Source organism: Chrysemys picta, chromosome 10 (assembly GCF_011386835.1).
Source record: "Chrysemys picta bellii isolate R12L10 chromosome 10, ASM1138683v2, whole genome shotgun sequence".
In the NCBI taxonomy this organism is placed as follows: domain Eukaryota; kingdom Metazoa; phylum Chordata; order Testudines; family Emydidae; genus Chrysemys; species Chrysemys picta.
The window spans coordinates 8,336,076-8,354,522 of NC_088800.1; the positions used below are offsets into that span (position 1 = coordinate 8,336,076).

The 18,447-nt window shown below is 45.5% G+C and overlaps 1 protein-coding gene across 3 annotated transcripts in view; it reads left to right on the plus strand.

Annotated features, from left to right (window-relative positions):
• The window catches only part of ADAMTS17 (ADAM metallopeptidase with thrombospondin type 1 motif 17), a 269,254-nt gene that overhangs the window by 179,078 nt on the left and 71,729 nt on the right, over positions 1 to 18,447 (plus strand). For all 3 annotated transcript variants that reach the window (XM_042856603.2, XM_024102933.3, XM_024102934.3), the window contains 2 exons: positions 5,166 to 5,246; positions 14,795 to 14,952. In XM_042856603.2, the coding sequence (XP_042712537.2) occupies positions 5,166 to 5,246; positions 14,795 to 14,952 (239 nt within the window). The remainder of the gene's footprint in view (positions 1 to 5,165; positions 5,247 to 14,794; positions 14,953 to 18,447) is intronic.

The window sequence follows — 18,447 nt, forward strand, 5'->3', positions numbered from 1 at the left end:
AGCTGCAGTTGTTTGGCTTACGTTTTAAGTCCGTACTCCAGATGGCAGTAAATAATTAAATGAACTAGGCAAATTGCTATAACAATAACTTTTCTTCATGAGCAGTTTCTGTTTTTAATATGGTGAAGAAATCAAACGCTTTATGCAGAATTGTAACCTTGACAGTAGTGCATTTAAAATAAAAAGGAAATTGAGAGATGGTGCTTTAAGCCTGGGAATGTTCTTCTCTCAGCACATGCAAGAAAATTCTGTTAATAGGATAAATGGGCAGGTGATGAAAGGCAGACAGAAACGCAGGGCAGTGGGTGACTTACCAGTCGGCTGTCCTTTATAGGAATCATTACCACCAAATTGACACTCAATAGCAATATCAGGAGGCTTTGAAATCTGTCCATGGCTTCACGATGAAATGATTTTCCTCCAGGCTAGCTACCCCATGGCTGGAAGTAAACAGTGGTGGGTAGGTACCTGCAATTGGTAATCACCAGGATTCTCATGCACACAAGAAGATAAACTAGTCAATTGTCTTTTATTTTCTGATCAACAACAAGAATTACATTCCGTACAAAATCTAGCTAGAGGGACAGTGGAATACAGAGAAGATCAGTAATGAGGGTGCGGAGGTTGTCACCTGTAGGCCAACAGATGGAATTCAGCCCCGACCGATAGTGAGGGCAAGTCATGAGCATCTTCTGACTGCTCAAAAAACGAGCTCTTAAGTCTCAGTGCAGCGTCTAATGGATACGTTTCCAAAGCACCCCCAGTAGGTACTGATTGGCACTCTTGGCAATGGGAGCAAGGACTGAAAGAGCTATGGAGACTGCCCTTGCCACCCCAGGACAGTGGGGATGTCTGTGCGGTACATGTTCAGCAGATAACTAGAGGAGTCCAGTCTTTACAGCTCTCAACTTGGGACCTTGCAGCAGAACATAATCCAAAAGTTGGGATCGTGCAGCAGTGTGGGTTTTGTTCTACCCATACTGTGATACACCCCTAGTAGGAAGATACAAAGGTACATTGCATAGAGATCAGCACTTGCAGCCATGGGGTAACATCTCCTCTACCCGAGAGTTCGTCTTCCAGTAACATCCAAACCAGTTTTGTAGTAATTCAGTTCCACGTTGAAATTCGTGCTAACCTCTCTCCTCTCTGGGACTAATAACCCTGCCTAACAGTGGGTTCTCCTGTTTGAGCCTGCTTTCCTCTTGCAAATCTCTCCAGTGTTTAAGTGAAGCTACAGTAGCCACCATACATGTATTAATCTGCTTAATGACAAAGCCGCCTCTTCGTTCTGGTATCTCTCCTAATACAAGTTCACCATAGAACATGTATCTAGGACTCCCCTCAATCACAGCCTTACGTTCCTGGGACACTGATGTAACGCAGATTATCCAGAAAGATTGTTGCATGCCAAAATAGCTGTTCCCAAGGGGGAGTACAGGACATACAGCTCTAGAAATGACGAAATAATGAAATTCCCCAGTTATACTTTCCAACCTTTATCTTAAAATAACTAGAACCACTGCCTGATTGTTGCCAGATCTCATCAGTCTTTAAGCAGCTCCTCACCTAAACAGAATTTTAACTCGACCGTGCAGACCCCAGCATTGCAAACAGTTACCCCCAAGTTACCTAACAGATCTTTGACGGGCTTTTGACTCTGGACCAACATTGGCTTAATATCTAATGCTTGATAATCTTTCTGGGAATCTGCGGTTTACCATTTGTGATAGAAAACATGCCTCGAAAACTATGGGGCAACATTCTCCAATATTGGGATTATAATCCCTGCAGCAACAGCATGTCACTAGCTCTAAGGCCCGGCTGGGAGCAATCTGAGTTTATATTTATGGTGAGTTTGCATGTAGGGTGTATTTAATGCATTTGCAGTAGGATTTTGACCACTGATTTACACCGTATGCTGGCTAAGAGCTACAGATGCTTTCTATGGGACATGCCCAAGGAACCTACTCTGTCCCCTGAAAGAACATTTCAAAACTACACAAGCCTAGACCGGCACTACTTGGTTCCCTAAAGAAAACAAAATGTTAATAGTTGGTTCTGTGTCACCCAATCTCAGAGAGCAAGTACAGTAAGGTGTGTTTTTGTTGTTTTTATTCAGGAGCTGTGAATACAACCCCTGGTGCCATCAATCAGGATTAGAAATTACATGAGGCGAAAAATCTGGTATCAGACCAAACTAAATAGTCTCCAGAACTAATACCCTGTTAATATCTTAAACTCCACTATTTAACATTTCAAAAGTAATGTACAAGGCAGCATTTACACACGGTATTTTCTCGCACCGCAGTGGTGAAATGAGAGCATATTTGTGGCACTAGCAGAACCTCAAGAGTAACGCCATGCCTCTCACACTGCAAAAACAGCAGGACGCAGGCCAGGCTACCACTGCCTCAGGGGTCCGCTCTGAAGCCCAGTGAAATCAGTGAGAGCCTTTCCATTAACGTCAGTGGTTTTTTGGATCTGGTCATGGCAGAAGGTAGTTCTGAGCCTTTGATTTAAAACATAATTATCATCCTCCACAGTAAATACATCAACAAATACGTGATACTTGGGCATGTTCCAAAGTGGCTTCCTAACATGGTGGCCAGGTGTGTTTCTAGGGTCCATTTACAGTGACATATTGTCATTAATCACTCTGCTGTATGTTCGTGTCTGATCGTAATAGTTGGTTGGGTTTGAATGCAGATGCATGGGGTGCAACAAGGGATGTTTGGCATTTTAGAATGTGCTGCTCTTAATGTAATTTATCTCAACCAACAAAAAACCAACTCCCAGTAGGATCCAGGCTAATGTCCAACATCTGTTTTCTTTGATTTTTATAGATTTCACAATTGCCATAAAAGCCAAACCCTGAAGTAGTGAGTATTACTGATGGAGCATGCTTTGTAATTAGCAGAATGGGGAATTCATCAGCCTGACATGAGGGGAGGTTCTTTGTTCAGAATCCTGTTTTCCCTTTATTTTGATTCTCCCTGCAAAGGATGATTGACTAGCTTTTGGAAGTAACCTGAGCAGGGGAGAAGAAAACAAGAGAGATGATGCTCCTGAGTGGGGGGCAAAAGGAAAACGACCTGAGCTGAGGGGAGCGAGGAGAGGTGGTAAAATGGCAATACAAATTAGTGTAATGTACCAGAACAATAGGGGCTACCTTAAAAAGATGAGAGGCTAAGGAGAGAGATGGTTGTCATTGGCCAAATCATCTCCCAACCCAACACCAACACCCCAGTGGGAATGCTTTGTACAGGTGATCTAAAAAGGGTTGGGAGTGGGAAGGAATCCATGTGTCCCATTAATCTGGTGGCTATGCAGCTGCGTCATTGACACGACTGTGGTAGGCTAAGACCATGGGCTGAGGCCCCTGTGTGAACCCATAAGTGAAAGGCTTTCAGGCAGGCGTTAGGTGTGTGGGATCTATATAATGATGGATTCACTAGCCACATCAAGACCGCATCCCAGGCTACACCCTCCACAGTCCATGCAGCCTCAACAGAGAGAGGCCCTTTGTTCTGCAGTGTGTCACTCTCTCTCCCTTGCTCTCAGTCCAGTACAAAGCAGAACCACGGCAGTTCAGCTGCATTTACCCTTAAAAAACCAAAGTACTGCTGAATTCTAAAGGAATAGTCCCAAACACTACTCTTACACTAGTGATTCTCCAGCTTCGGCCTATTTTTATAGGGGCATATCACTTAGCACGTATAACAAAAAAGGGAAGGTAAAGCATACAGAATAAACTATTAGTGTTTTAAAAGAAAAGGTGGGAAGGGGGAGGAACCAAGTTACACACTGAAAAATAAACTGTCTGGCCAATTAAAAAGAATCAAATCCTAGTCACGATGGTTTCCAAGATAGTCTCATTGCTTCATATTTGACACAGGTATTAGTAGGTAGTTTGCTTTTTGCCTATCACTTAGACCAGGGGTCGGCAACGTTCGGCTCGCCGGGGTAAGCACCCTGGTGGGCCGGGACAGTTTTATTTACCTGCTGACGCGGCAGGTTCGGCCGATCGCGGCCCCCACTGGCTGCAGTCCGCCGTCCTGGGCCAATGGGGGCGGCGAGAAGCCGCGGCCAGCACATCGCTCGCCCGCGCCACTTCTCGCCACCCCCATTAGCCTGGGACAGCCAACCGCGGCCACTGGGGGCTGCGATCGGCCGAACCTGCCGCGTCAGCAGGTAAATAAAACTGGCCCGGCCCGCCAGGGTGCTTACCCTGGCGAGCAGCGTGCCGAACGTTGCCAACCCCTGACTTAGACTAAAGCTAGGGCTGAGCCTCGAAGTTTGGAGCAGAACCCACACACGAATGACTCCAAAGGTCAAGAGTGCCCCTGTCTTAAGGTTTTGGTTTTTGTCCATTTCTGAATTGAACCATAACATTTTTGAGGGGGTTTTAAAAGCAATAAATAAACCACATGCAACTTACAAGTATCATTTGAAGGAGATCAGTCCTACAGATTTATGTTTTTTTAACTATCCTGTAGAATTAAATCCTGGTTGTAGAATTCTGCAGCTTGGTTTAAAAGTTCTAAAGGAAGGAGATGGTAGTCTATTAAATTATATAGGACTGTTTCATAGGGACTGACATGCCAGTGAAAGCAAATAGATTTATACCAGTTTTCATCATTGACTCCTGCAATGTTTTAGTTTTAGCAGTCTCCCAAATAGCTCATTCTTTTCCTTAAAAATATGAATGATAATGCAGGTTATATCCCAAAGAAAGCGTTTTCATAACCGCTAACACAGATGTGTTAATTTCGAAGCACTGACACTTCTATTCCTATGATGTGCATTGTAACTACTGGCAAGCACACCTTTGCTTCAGCTTCCAGTAGGATCCTAACGTATTCCGGTAGATGCCACACATGATGCACGGGAACAGATTTAATAGAACCAACCACAAGCCAGAAGAGTTGCAATTAAGGATGTGTACACACATTTCCCCCTCTCCTCAAGCTGTAATGATTCGCCCTTGCTACGCAAGTCACCGCATTGAAACCTGGCTGCCAAAACAGCTTCTACCTTTCAAGTGTTTCCCACCATTACAAAAGCTGGAGCGGAGTTGATTTTTTGGGGGATGATACTAAATTACAGAATGCCTCTGGCTGGCCGTGGGAGACTCTCATCCATGTGACTTTTTGTTGCCCTAGGTTATATTGAAGCAGCTGTGATCCCTGCGGGTGCTCGACGGATCCGAGTGGTGGAGGATAAACCTGCCCACAGTTTTCTGGGTAAAAAAGAAAAATGCTTTGATTCTAAACTCAGTGTATGCTTTTGTCTAAATGATCAATAGGAGTAGTTAGGCCACAGGTTCATCGTTTGCAGGAATTGGCTGCTAACGTTTCTTTCTTATTGCGATGTCTCACCCTTTCTGTGGCGGTTTGCTCAGCGTGTTAATATCGGACAGCAGTAGGGTGCTGTTCACTCCCGAAGGAATCCCAGAGCATTTTTACATGCGTAGACGAGTCCCTGACATGCACTTTGCTCTGGGGTGGAACAGAGGAGCTGTCTAATAGCACACAACAACACTGTGCAACAGTTTAGGGGGAGGAGTAAGGAAGAATGTGGTGTTCAGATGAAACAGCCGCCATTTGGGTAGGAAGAACATAGCACCCAGTTCAAACTAGGAGTGAGGCAGGACAATGCAGCTGACTTCCCCCAACACACTTACCATGCTGCCCGGGCCACTTCCTGCAGTACTAGGTTGTCATTTTGCTTTACATCCAAGACCCAGCCCTGCTTAGCCTGTAATGAGCTCACAGCCTGAGGTGGGCTGGCTGCAGCCATCGATCCAGTGCTTATGTTATTTACTCTGAATTTCTGTGAGGCAGCCAACTGAAATACTGGGCTTAGTCCTCCCCTCGTTTAAACCCCTGCCGTCCCGCTGAAGTCAGTGGCATTGCACCTGTGGAAGGGAAAGGAGGATGTGGCCCTGGGGGAGCCCCAGATATTGTAGTTTGGTCTATTACAGGGTCAGCAAATTTATTATAAAATGATTAACCCCTACAGTTATGGCTGTGTAGCGTCCTTGTAAATTATAGCTAGCTATAGGTAGGTACACTATCGTTACATCTACAATGGTACATGCATGGCCCCATCCTCATAGTATCATCCTTGTATCACCAACTTTAATGAATTTATCCTCAGAACATCCCTGTGAGGTAAGGAAGTGTTGCAATCCCCATTGCACAGACGGAGAACTGAGGAACAGAAAGACGAAGTGGCAGAGTAGGGAATTTAATCCAAATTCCCTGGCTAGCACCCTAATCACCGGCCCATCCTTCCTCTCATCCAAACCTGTAGATAGATGCATGGCCACATAGAAACACTGTTGCAAGCCAGGTAACAAGCTGAGCTAAGCTTTTAACTGTTCTATACTGTGCCACAATTCCATGTCCCGTTAAGGCAGGAGAAGAGAACAATCGAAGTCGTCTCTGATGTTTGTTTGAACCTTTGTGATTTAAAATTCCGAGCAGGTTTGCCTCCAGATTTTTGTTGCTATCGATAAGCATTTACGCCCCCTGAATCCTTTATTTTCTGTCTGTTTGCCCATCAGTTTATCTGGCACCCCTCGGCACAAAAACGGAGTGCTTCTATTAGGGCCATGTCCTGCAGTCTTTCCTCACCAGAGTATTCCCATTTGGGGCAAACTGGGATTAATGGTTATGTGGTTCTCACTCCGACCGCTCAGTGTGTTACCACCTTACTTAGATGTTGTCCCAGCCGCCTGTTCCGTCTCTTCCAGTCTTCTTCGGCGCAGGAACTGTGCCCTCTCCGGTGGTGGGTGCTACCAGAACAAATAATAGAGAATGGCAGTAAACTCCACATAGGAGAAGGAGCATTTGACCCCCTCTTTTTTACAGATGGTGGAACTGAGGCACACAGAGGTGATGTGACTCTTGCCGCGGCCAAAAAGTGAGTCAGTGTCAGAGCTGCAAATAGAACCCAGGTCTCCTGACTCCCATGCGCTCCTTCATCATAACTCTTTTTCTTAGATTCCAATTAGTTGCAAATCTCAGGATACAGGATGCTGCAGAAAGCTTTCGCAGGATGATTGTGTCTTAGGAGTTTTGCACTAGTTCTGCTATTTTCCTGTGTTTTGGGATGACACCAGAATTGGCAAGGCACATTCAGCAAGCGAGCTTCTCCCTGGCTGTCATCCCATCTGCCCTGTCTGTCTTCTTGAGTACATACCACGTGATGAATAAAGCTAAAATGCAATTAAGAAAAAAACAGCCCCTGCCATTCAACTCTGAGGTGTGCTGCGCCTTGTATGATAAAACCGCATTTGTGGCACCAGTCCTTTGTAGGAAGCATGTGTCACTGTTGCTGTTATTTCTGCTAATGCGGCAGCCAGTTTTCTGGAAGAAGATTACGCCTACACATAAGATGTTTGACATATCAAGCCACTGGTGGAACAATAAGAGCCAGTGTTTCCTCGAGCTTTGCAAATATTCTGCTTTTGGAAGCCCGTCTTGTTTGTTTGTTTCCATGGGATTCATATAGAGTGTTTATCAGCGGGTTTTAGTTTTATCAGCTGGAGTTCTAGATCTGAGAAGCTTGCACTGAATATTTAGGGCTAAAGTCGGTCCTCAGTTACAATGCTGTAACCCTGCTCACTTGCACAGATGTAACCTCAACGAGTGCTACACCAACAGGTTTGGCTATGACTGAGAGCACATTTTGCCCCTGCATGCATCTACCTTATCTGAAGGTAAGAAATACAGTTCAGATAAAATGAGACTGGTTCCTTCCCAGAGATCTTCCTCCAAAACTTGAACCAATCCAGTTTTGAGATTCATAAAGGTCCAAACAGCTCTTCCCTATATATTTTCTATTTTTGCACATCTCTGGCCTACCGCACTTGGAGCAGGAGTGCTGAGACACCTTGAGACCGGGATCTTCCCACAATACTTGCAGTCCAGTTTTGCAGAGTGGTTAAAATGTCTGTGCCTTTAAATAAAGGGCCAAGAGAGTTTTTTCCCAGCTGCAGTGCATGATGATGCTCTTGCTACACTGAAGTTTCCCAATATTTTTTCAGCTCTGTAGCTCATGTTCAGTAGCCAGGAGGATCTTATTGTGTCTTCCAAAGCTGTCTGTTTCCAATGTCCGTGATCAGAGAGGAAGAAATATGCAGTGCCTTGTTAATCTAAGCCCAAGGATAGCAACAGCGAGTCTCCAACAAGATATACAAGACAATAATTGGGGAATCAAATTCCAGGCACTGTAGCTTTAATAAGGCACAAGGACTCTGCAGTCATTATAACAAAGGGTCTAACTTTGGAAAGATTCCCTGTGTTAGTTTCACTCATAAAGTTTAGTCCAATCAGCCTTGTTTCCACTCAGGGCTGGGTGCAGCACTTTGGAACCCTGCTTAATTTGGAATCATTATTCCATTTGCTGGGAGCAGTTCCGGAATCATTTCCCTCCACCTACGTTCAGCCCACGCTGGCTGGCTGGCTCGCTCGGTTGGCTTTCATGCTAAAGAACCACCTTGAACAGGAAACGCCTCGGCAGCTTGCGTCCATGAGCTCGGAAGTGAGTTGGAGGAACTGCAAGTGGAAATAAAGATCTGACTGGATGCCAGGTTTAGGATTAGGTTGATTAGTCAGTTCCTGTCTTCCAGCCTGAAAGGAAAAGAGACGTTAAGGGCTTTTTGGTTTTGTTTTAATCCTCTACTGTACGATGTTGAGCCACAAAGCTAAGCATGAGACAAGGCAAATGCCTGCTACCTCCTGAGTGAAACCACATCCCAGTGGTAGTCTGACCTATCTACTTACAGTTAACCATTCCTGTAGACATCTTCCCTCTCCCCCAGCGATCACAATCTTATACAGACAAGAGTTGGGATTCAGGTCAGGTGAAGAGACTTGGTTTGGTGATTGGTGAGACATTTCTGGTGCAATGGGAAGATGCTGGAGGATCTTGTGAATAATTGACTTGATACTTAGAGGCAGCGTGATTCCATGGATAGTGCACTGAACTGGGAGTCAGGAGACAATGGGTTAGATTCACTGCCCTTTTTCTGGACCCTTTCAGCTGCAATCTGGCCACAACTGCAAGTTGAGAATTCCCCTAAACGCAGGAAATTGTTAGACGCTGCTGGACTGGAACCTGGGAGTTCTGAGCCACCGACTCATCCGCATCGCCACTGGTTGCTTAGGTTGGGTTTCCCCTTGAGGACCCCATGAAACTGGGTTCTGCAGGAAGTCCTGCCCAGCAGGATCTGAATGGTGGCTCCTCCCAGCTCACTGGTTGATTGAGCTCGACCTGCCAACACTGTCAAGCAGGTCTTGGTAGAGAAGAGAATCTACCCCCTTGGTTCTGTTCACAGCTCTGAGCCGCTGGATGATCCTGTACACACCTCTTCACCTCTCTGTGACTCAGTGTTCCTGTCTGCAAAATGGAAATAAAGATACTTTCCCTCCTTTGCAAAATGTTTTGAGATCCCTGCTTGCAAAATACTCCATGCGGTAAGAGCTAAATGTTGTTGCTGTTCCTTAGTGCTCGTTCTGCTTGGATGCTGAGGAAGCGGGGATCAAAGCTTGCCAACCCTAAGACTCCCTCAAGTAAGACATGACCATTCCCCAGATGGAAGACCCCAGAGATTAAACATGGAGTGCTGGTGTTCAGCAAGGGGCGATCTTCCCTCTGAATCAGAATGGATTCCTAGTCCTAGGGAGCGCAGCGTGCTGCCTTTCTGCTCATTAAAGCTCTCATGGACCTTTTCACAAGAGTAGGCATGCTTGTCTGAGTATCTCAGTAAGTAGCCATATTCCAATAGATATCGGATACGGTATTATCCCTGAGCTGGTCATGTTCAGTGCTGCTCAGAGCCATTGTTTATGCCAGTTTCAGTCTGCAGCAGAGTGTTGACGCACCAGCCCTCTTCCTGGGTCTCTTTCAACCTTCTCCAGCTCTCTGGATCCATGAGGTCAGACCTCTTGCCAGTTCCACCAGGGGAGTAAACTCGGTGCCCTGTCAGAACACTTTGGTAAGAATCCTCATGAAGGAGAACCTCACAGAAATTTCCTCCTGCTCAGCCCCTCCTGTGTGTGTGTGGGGGGGCAATCTGGCCTCTAGTTGCTTGAAACACACCACTTAGTAATAGCCGCATTATGGACGTCAAATGTTGCCTGACTACTGAGCAGCCAGAGGCAAGGGCAGGTCTATAGGCAATGGTCTCTTGTCATTACAAACATGACTCACACTAGATTAATGCGCCCCCCCCTTTCCCCCCTATAAAAGCAAGTCAGAGGTGTCTTGCCGTTGACGGGGAGGTTCATGTCCTGACCTTCTAAGTATATTAAAGAACAACATGGAGTGTACCAAAGGCATGCAGAGCTTGCTAGTTGGTGGGGCCTGATCCGAAATCCAAGCAAGCAAGTTAGGCGCCTTTCCATTAATTCAAATGGGGTTTGGGTCACACCCCTGCTCATTTAGTTAATTAGAAGCAAGGGTCATAATTCTGACAGAAAGTTAATAAACTGGGACTCAATCATTAATGGTTAAGAAAAATGTTATTAAAGAACAGTCTGGCCAGGAGACACACTTAACCTTGAAATTAGAAAACTATCCAGTGGATCAGTGTTTCCCAAACTTGGGACGCCGCTTGTATAGGGAAAGCCCTGGCAGGCCGGGCTGGTTTGTTTACCTGCCCCGACCACAGGTCCGGCCGATCGCGGCTCCCACTGGCCGCGGTTCGCCGCTGCAGGCCAATGGGAGCTGCTGGAAGCAGTGGCCAGTATGTCCCTTGGCCCGCGCCGCTTCCAGCAGCTCCCATTGGCCTGGAGCTGCGATCGGCCGGACCTGCGGACGGGGCAGGTAAACAAACCGGCCTGGCCCGCCAGGGCTTTCCCTACACAAGCGGCATCCCAAGTTTGGGAAACACTGCAGTAGATGAAAAACACCCGCAGGCCACTCTGCTCAATACCCAGTAACTGGATGGGCAGAACGGTTTGGATACGTGGCACTTGACTCTCCACAGAGATTGTGGCCTGGAATTTTCTTCCCATAAAATCAGGCTTTGCCAGCTTGCTCCTCTACCTCTCAGTACGTTTGCTTTCATCCCAAAGTCCTTGGAATAACATTCCCTCCCCAGTAATCTGAAGAATCTGGAAGTCACAAAAATTAATTTGAAAAGCTGCAGTTGTTCACCATCCCCGCGGACGGAATCGTCTTTCAGTAGCTGGAGTGTTGAAGTAGCATTTGTACATACAGTAGCCTTTTCGGGAAGGAAATAGATGAAATTCCAAATACCTTTGCCTCTTAATAGTAGTTTTAAATGACTGACTTCCTGCACGAGGGTCTGTCTTGCTTTTACAACTGGGTTATTTTATGGAGGAGTTTTCTTCACTGGTGCTGTCCTGATGCACACAACCCTTCCATTAATTTCAGTGGGATATGAAAGGGAAACAGGTTTGGACCCTTAGGGTATGTGTACATTGCACGCTGAGCCTGGACTCTTACTCCGGTTTGAGCCCAAGCCCCCTCTCCATCCACACACAAATCAGTCTGACATAGGTCAGCAAGCACCCAGGCCCTAGGACCCTGCTGGGGGCTAGGGATCGGAGCCTGAGTCTCTCTGGGCACGTCTACATGGGGATAAAAGACCCATGGCACAGCTGTGGTTGGCCGGAGTCAACTGACTCAGGCTCACTGGGCTTGGTCTGCAGGACTAAAAATTGCTGTGTAGACGTTCGGGCTCGACCCAAACTCTGGGACCCTCCCTTGTTGCAGGGTCCCAGAGCGCAAGCTCCAGCCCAAACCCAAACATCTACTCAGCAATTTTTCATCCCCAGAGTTCTTACCCCAATGAGCCTGAGGGCTGAACCAGGCCAGCCTTGGGTCTTTTATCCCTGTGTAGATATACCTTCTGAGACTCGGGTCCAGGCCCTGTCATTCGGCAGTGTGGACACAGGTCAGGCTGCAGACCCGAGTCAGAAGATCTGCATGGTGCAGTATGGATGCGTTAGCACGGCTCTGAGACCCAGGTCCCAGGTCTACCATGCAACATGGAGGCTCAAGCATAGGCTTGGAAACACCGGGTCCCACAGACCCAGACTTAGTGTGCGGCATAGGCATAGCCTCAGAGCTGTGGGGTATTTGTTGACTGATGGAGGCCCTGTTGATTTGTGGTTAACCCGTACAAGGGCCTGATACTAATCCCATCAATGTCAAGGGAAGGACTTGGATGGGCTTTAGATCAGGCCCCAAATTAATAAACTGTGTCCCTGTATCCAGCTCTGGTGTATTGTGCCCAGACATGAGAGTATATACATCAGTCTGGGCACAATACTAGAGCTCAGTGAGAGATTTCACCTAGTAAACCTACAGGGCTTTAGGTTCTGGCTAAAACAGCACTTTTCTGTCCATCCAAAAGGATGCTTGTGTTCAAAAGGCATATAGGCACACTCAGGCAGGTGGAAATTTAGCCCTCACAGGACTGTCAAAGGTCTAGCCCTGCACAGCATTCGCACACATGCGCACCTCACAAAGATTTTTGAAAAGGGTTTTTTTATCACCTGCTCTTTCTGCACCTTTACAGCTTGACCTGCTTCCACCAAGACCAAGAGTTGCCAAGGCATCATTTGCCTTAGCTCCCTACGTTGCAGGCCTGAGAGCAGACAGGACATCCGGCTAGATGCTGAACATAAGCTTGTTGTAGATGGAATGGAGGAAATGGCTGGAAGCTACTTTTCTGTTTCCCTGATGCTGGGTCTGCCAGGACCAAAATGGCCTCTGAAATAATTTAGAGCAGCCTACAGGCAACTCTAAATTGTGCTAGCTGGAATGGTCCCATAGGGGACACACACCTGGCTGAGGATTGGGCATAACACAGTCCACTCCATCTCCTCCTGTTCCTGACACACCTTGACCCCTCCTTTATGATTCGGCTCTAAGAGTTGGGTTAAAGAATCCATCCAACATCTTCATTATGGAAGCCCACATAAACTAAAAATATATATATTCTTTGATGCTTGCTAATCTTCAAATATGTTTCTGGAGCTCATATCCAACGCAGAGTTTTTGTTTCCTTTTTACCCAAGAAAGGTTTAGGAAATTATTTAGGAAAACTTAAAAAATACTAGGCAAAAATTGTGTTGCTGCACTTAGAAGGAAAGGTGAGAGTTAAATGAAAGATGAGTGCTCTGAAATGGTTGGAGCTCTGAATATATTTCACTATTTACTGATTTCAGCAAGAATTTCTTGGACCCAACTGCTAAACTGTCAGACTTCAATCAGGTGCAAGATGGGCAGCCTAGATAATAATGTACAAGTCTTGTCTCATAAACCAGGAGTCTGTTTAAAGCCAGCAGTGTTTTGATTCTTTTTCACTCTACAGCTGCCAATTTTAATAGCTTTGAAAGTGTAACACAGCAAGTCTGCAAGCTTCAAGGAGAGAAAGGAAAGCATGAGATTAGTTTATGGCTGGTTTGCAAGCCTCAGACAATCAAAGGGGATCAAATAGCTATTCTGTTCTATCAAGTTCTTATATTGTGCTTGCTGCTTTGGTATCCGGGTGTCTAGATCTATCTAATCTACCGGCATCAATACTCTTTCAAAGGTTAGAAAATGAGTGCTTAGACTTGAATGTAACCTTTATAATGATGTAGTTGCTTTGAGTGGAGGAAACATTAATTTCCAAAATCCCAAATGACAGAAGATTGCTTTCTAGAACAGTTTCATTACTAATGCTATTTTAAAGTTTACATACATATATTTTAAATGTAAAGCACATTACAGTTTATTTATATACACATACATATATAAATAAATGTAATGATGCTGCACATCTAAAATGTAACTTGTATTACTAATAACATATTCGATTATTATTGAAGTAATTATATGCATCTGATTGACTGTTCACTAATTATCCTCTCTGTTTACTGTTTGAACTTCACTCAGCTTGAACGAGAAAAATGGGCTAGTAAGTTCCATTCTTTTCCTAGTCAGAATCTAGTCACTTTAGCATTCTGGCTCTTGTGCACTAGCACAATGCTCCAATACTCCAAGGTTACATTTAAACCCAAATGAAAGCTCGTTTCATTGAAAGTGAATAGAAAATTTCCTAGTAATCCTAGTTGCTTTTACAGAAGAGAAATTTTGGACATAAACTTTTGTGAGGATATGCTTTTAATATGTATGTTCTCCTGATATGCATCAGGTAGCAAATACATTGTACAAGCATTGCTCATGTTGGTGAGAACTCATTCTATTACTCCTGATTGCAGTGGGATGACTGGATGCAGGAGTCCCCCAGTGTAAGTTAGAGTTGGGCCATCTAGCCCGGTACTAGTAGTATCTTTACAAGGACACCGTGTGATCATTCTTCCTTCCGTTTCATTTGTAAACGGGTGCCGCACAGCACTGCTTCTCCCCCTCTTCCCCCCGCCCTTTAATTTCCTGGCAGTGGAGTGACAGAGAAAATGTCTCGATTCAGAATCCAGAGGACTTTGATTCTTTAGAAATCAGATCTGAACAATTAAGGTAGCAAAACTTCAGCATTTCCAGTTTACATGACATTAATGTTACCTAATAGCAATTTAATGTAATTAGAGAGGCCTTCCTACACTGAACTGCAGAATGTGTACAGTTTAGCTACTTTGTAACTCCTCAGCTAAAACTAAATACTTTTATTTTTCCTTTAAACTCCCATCTGGTACAAGGCTTCTGCATCTTGCTGTTGAAGTGCGCTGATGCTGAATCACTGTGGGTCTATCTTTTAATTATGGAATTGCTTTCATTTCCTTCCATTGTGTTTGATTCTTTCCAGCTTTAAAAGATTCCAGTAAGAGATCCATTAACAGCGACTGGAAAATTGAGCTTCCTGGTGAGTTTCAGATCGCAGGCACTACTGTCCGGTACGTGCGAAGGGGTCTATGGGAGAAAATGTCTGCCAAAGGACCAACTAAAATACCACTGCACTTGATGGTAACTTTATATCCTTTGTTTATGTTTCTTAAGTGATGCAACATAAAGGGTTTATATCCAAGCTCAAAGTTCAACTTAAACTATTTGCTTCCTCCCCAGGGTTTTAAGGAAAATCTATTGCTTCTCCCCCTGATTTCTTTTGCAGGGTTACAGGGGCAACGCTTACAGCTCACTTAAGGTCTCTTTCGTGTCAGCTTGCAATCTCCATAAAAGCGTCATACTGTGATGTACATTACATAATGAGACATAGACACTGGTACAGACCCAGTTTTCCTAGGGCCTCTGTGTTTTGTGCACATAACCATTTGCACATGTAAAAGGACGTTGTTGACTCCTAGTTGACTCACCCAGTGTATGTTTCTCTGTTTAAATGACCTTTTGCTCACACAGATAATAAAAGATGCACATTTTGTGTATGTACAAACACATGACCTGTGCAAATTTGGCACTGTATATTGATTTACACACACAAATCATCTTGAATTATATATTGAATAGATTGAGAACTGTTAAATTTCTTTGCTCTGGTTCAACATAGTCTTTCTATTTACACAGGATGTTATTTTATAAACACTGAAGCAATGTGAGTCAAGAGACCTCTTGGGTCAAGAGATTAGGAAGCTTTTCCCAGCGCTGTCACTGGCTCAGTGTGTAACTTTGGGCAAGTCATGTAATCTCTCTCTGACTTAGTTTCTCCCTCTATAAAACGGGGATAATAATACCCCTGCCTCCCGTGGATGTTAATACATGAATGTTTGCAAAGGGCTTTGCAATTCTGGGATAGAAGACACTATAAAAGCACAGCATATTGTGAAGTATGCACAGCTCCTCTAACTTCTATTTTCTGTCCACTTTGATTTTTCTAGGCACTGTTTCCTTTCTCTGTGACTTTCTTGCCAGGGTCTGCCCGCCCCAACCCTTCTTTAGACGCTGCTAAAAATCAAACGGCTCTCTGCTTTTCCTCACCTAAATTTGTAGGGCCCCTTTTTAATCTGCTTTGCGCTGCTCTAGTTTTCTTTTTCATTGTCCTGTTTGAAAAGCTCAGAGCTACCATGAACTTTTCACAAAAAGGTATAAGAATATTAACCCTTCCCTCTTCACATTGCTTTTCCCATGCAGCTCTCAAAATGCTTTACAAAGGAAGGGAAGTGTCGTTATTCCCATTTTAGGGAAGAGGTGTGGAGTGACTTGCATGGGTCACACAGCAGGCCAGTGGCAAAGCTGAACTGAGATTATTCCTCAGTATTCAAAAGGGCACATTTGGGGATTCCTGCAATTCCCTAATGTATTCATGAAACTCATGGTTTGTGCATGTAAAGCTAAACCTGTACAAAAGACTTGGGCCTATATTTTCCATTAGCGCTTTTTAAAAGTCAAATTTCCATGGTGACTTCTTCAACATTAAGAATGTCAGCTTCACAGTTTGGCTTAGATCCAGACTTTCCACCCTGAAACCAAACCTCTTACAAAGTAGCCTGTATATTACTGAAGAACTGTCTGCCCTCAGGGCACCATATAAAATATGAATTTGCATGAGCTCAGGTTTGTAAAAACGTCGTGTAAGATTCCTGTGCCTTTTGTGGCTAGTTCTGACTATTCCAAGGTTTTCCTTGGTTGAGGCTCACAGCAGTAGATTCTGGTGCTGTCAGTTTTGAAAACTTGAGCATTGCTGTGTGTCTTCTTTTTTTTTTTTAACTGAAACAAAAAAACCAGCCGCCTCCCCGCAAATATCCAATAAAATAACAACAAAAAGGTTGTATTCCTAGGAAACTTCTCCATAAGCTCTATTCATTATACAATAGATCCTCAGAGTTCCAAACCCCTGGGGAATGGAAGTTGTTCAGAACTCTGAAATGTTGGTAACTCTGAACAAAACATTATGGTGGTGCTTTCAAAAGTTTACAACTGAACAGTGACTTAATACAGCTTTGAAACTTGACTATGCAGAAGAAAAATACGGCTTTTAACCATCTTAATTTAAATGAAACAAGCACAGAAACAGTTTCCTTACCTTATCAAATCTTTTTTTTAAAAAACTCCCCCCCTTTTTTTTTAGTAGTTTACATTTAAACACAGTACTGTACTGTATTTGCTTTTGTTGTTGTTGTTGGCTCTGCTGGTGCCTGATTGTCTACTACTTCTTCGAGTACTCGCTCATGTCCATTCCAAGTAGATGTGTGCGCGCCGTGTGCACAGTCATTGGAAGGATTTTCCCCAAGCGGTATTCATCGGGTCAACTGTGGAGCTCCCTGGAGCCATGTCTTCATGGCGGTGTATATAGGTCCCTGCCGAGCTGCCACCTCTTCAGTTCCTTCTTACCACCAGTGACGGTCCTTGGAGCAGCTCTCTTCTCTTGCTACAGCAAACCATCACCTAGGTCAGTGTTTCCCAAACTTGGGACACCACTTGTGTAGGGAAAGCCCCTGGCGGGCTGGGCCGGTTTGTTTACCTGCCGTGTCCGCAGATCCAGCCGATCGCGGCTCCCACTGGCCGCGGTTCGCCGCACCAGGCCAATGGGAGCTGCTGGAAGCGGCGCGGGCCGAGGGACGTACTGGCCGCCACTTCCAGCAGCTCCCATTGGCCTGGAGCGGCGAACCGCGGCCAGTGGGAGCCGCAATCGGCCGGACCTGCAGACGCGGCAGGTAAACAAACCGGCCCGGCCCGCCAGGAGCTTTCCCTACACAAGCGGCTTCCCAAGTTTGGGAAACACTGACCTAGTGGACTTTCTCTTGTTGTATATGTAAATAGTTAAAAACATAGTATTAGTTAGTTTTCAGTAGTTCATACTTTGTTAAGATAAGTTTTAGTTGGGGACTCTCCCCCCACGTTTTCCTTCCTGGGGACCGGGGCATGCATTGGTCTCAGGGGTTCAAATCATGTGGGTCCTGTCTGAAGCCTATACCAAAGGGAGACCCACACGACTTCTGCTTGAAGTGTTTCAGGGAAGCCCTTCAGACTGAGAAGTGCAACATCTGCAGAGGCTTCCACCCAAGGACTAAGAAGGAGAGAGACTTTAAGCCCAGCCCTTTTGTGTGGAGTGCGCCGGTCTCAGTAAGAGAGGCTGCGGCGCCAAGAAAGGACTTGGGCTCCAGGGACCCTCAGCACCATTCCCGACTTCCTCTGGTGTGAGTGCCCAGCACCGCTCCCTTTCACCAGTGCCACACAAGAAGAAGGACGACAGAGGTCACTCTCCCACTAGAGCAGAGGTGCGAGGAGGTGCATCCCACGCCAGAACACCCTACTCCGGCTCTGACTCAGCCAGCACTATCAATTCCGGCCTCACAGGGAGGTCCATTGAGTTCAGTTCTCGTGGAATTCCTGGTGCGGGAGTGTCAGATGGAGGAGTTAGATGTTCCCTCCATGCCGGACACCTTTGATGCAGCTTATAGGGATGGCACAAGCACCAGCGCCGGCACCACAAAGAGGCACCGTGCCTTCTAAGGGCAAGCCAGTGATGATGCGGCACCACTCACCCTCCCCTCGGCACCGCTCCCC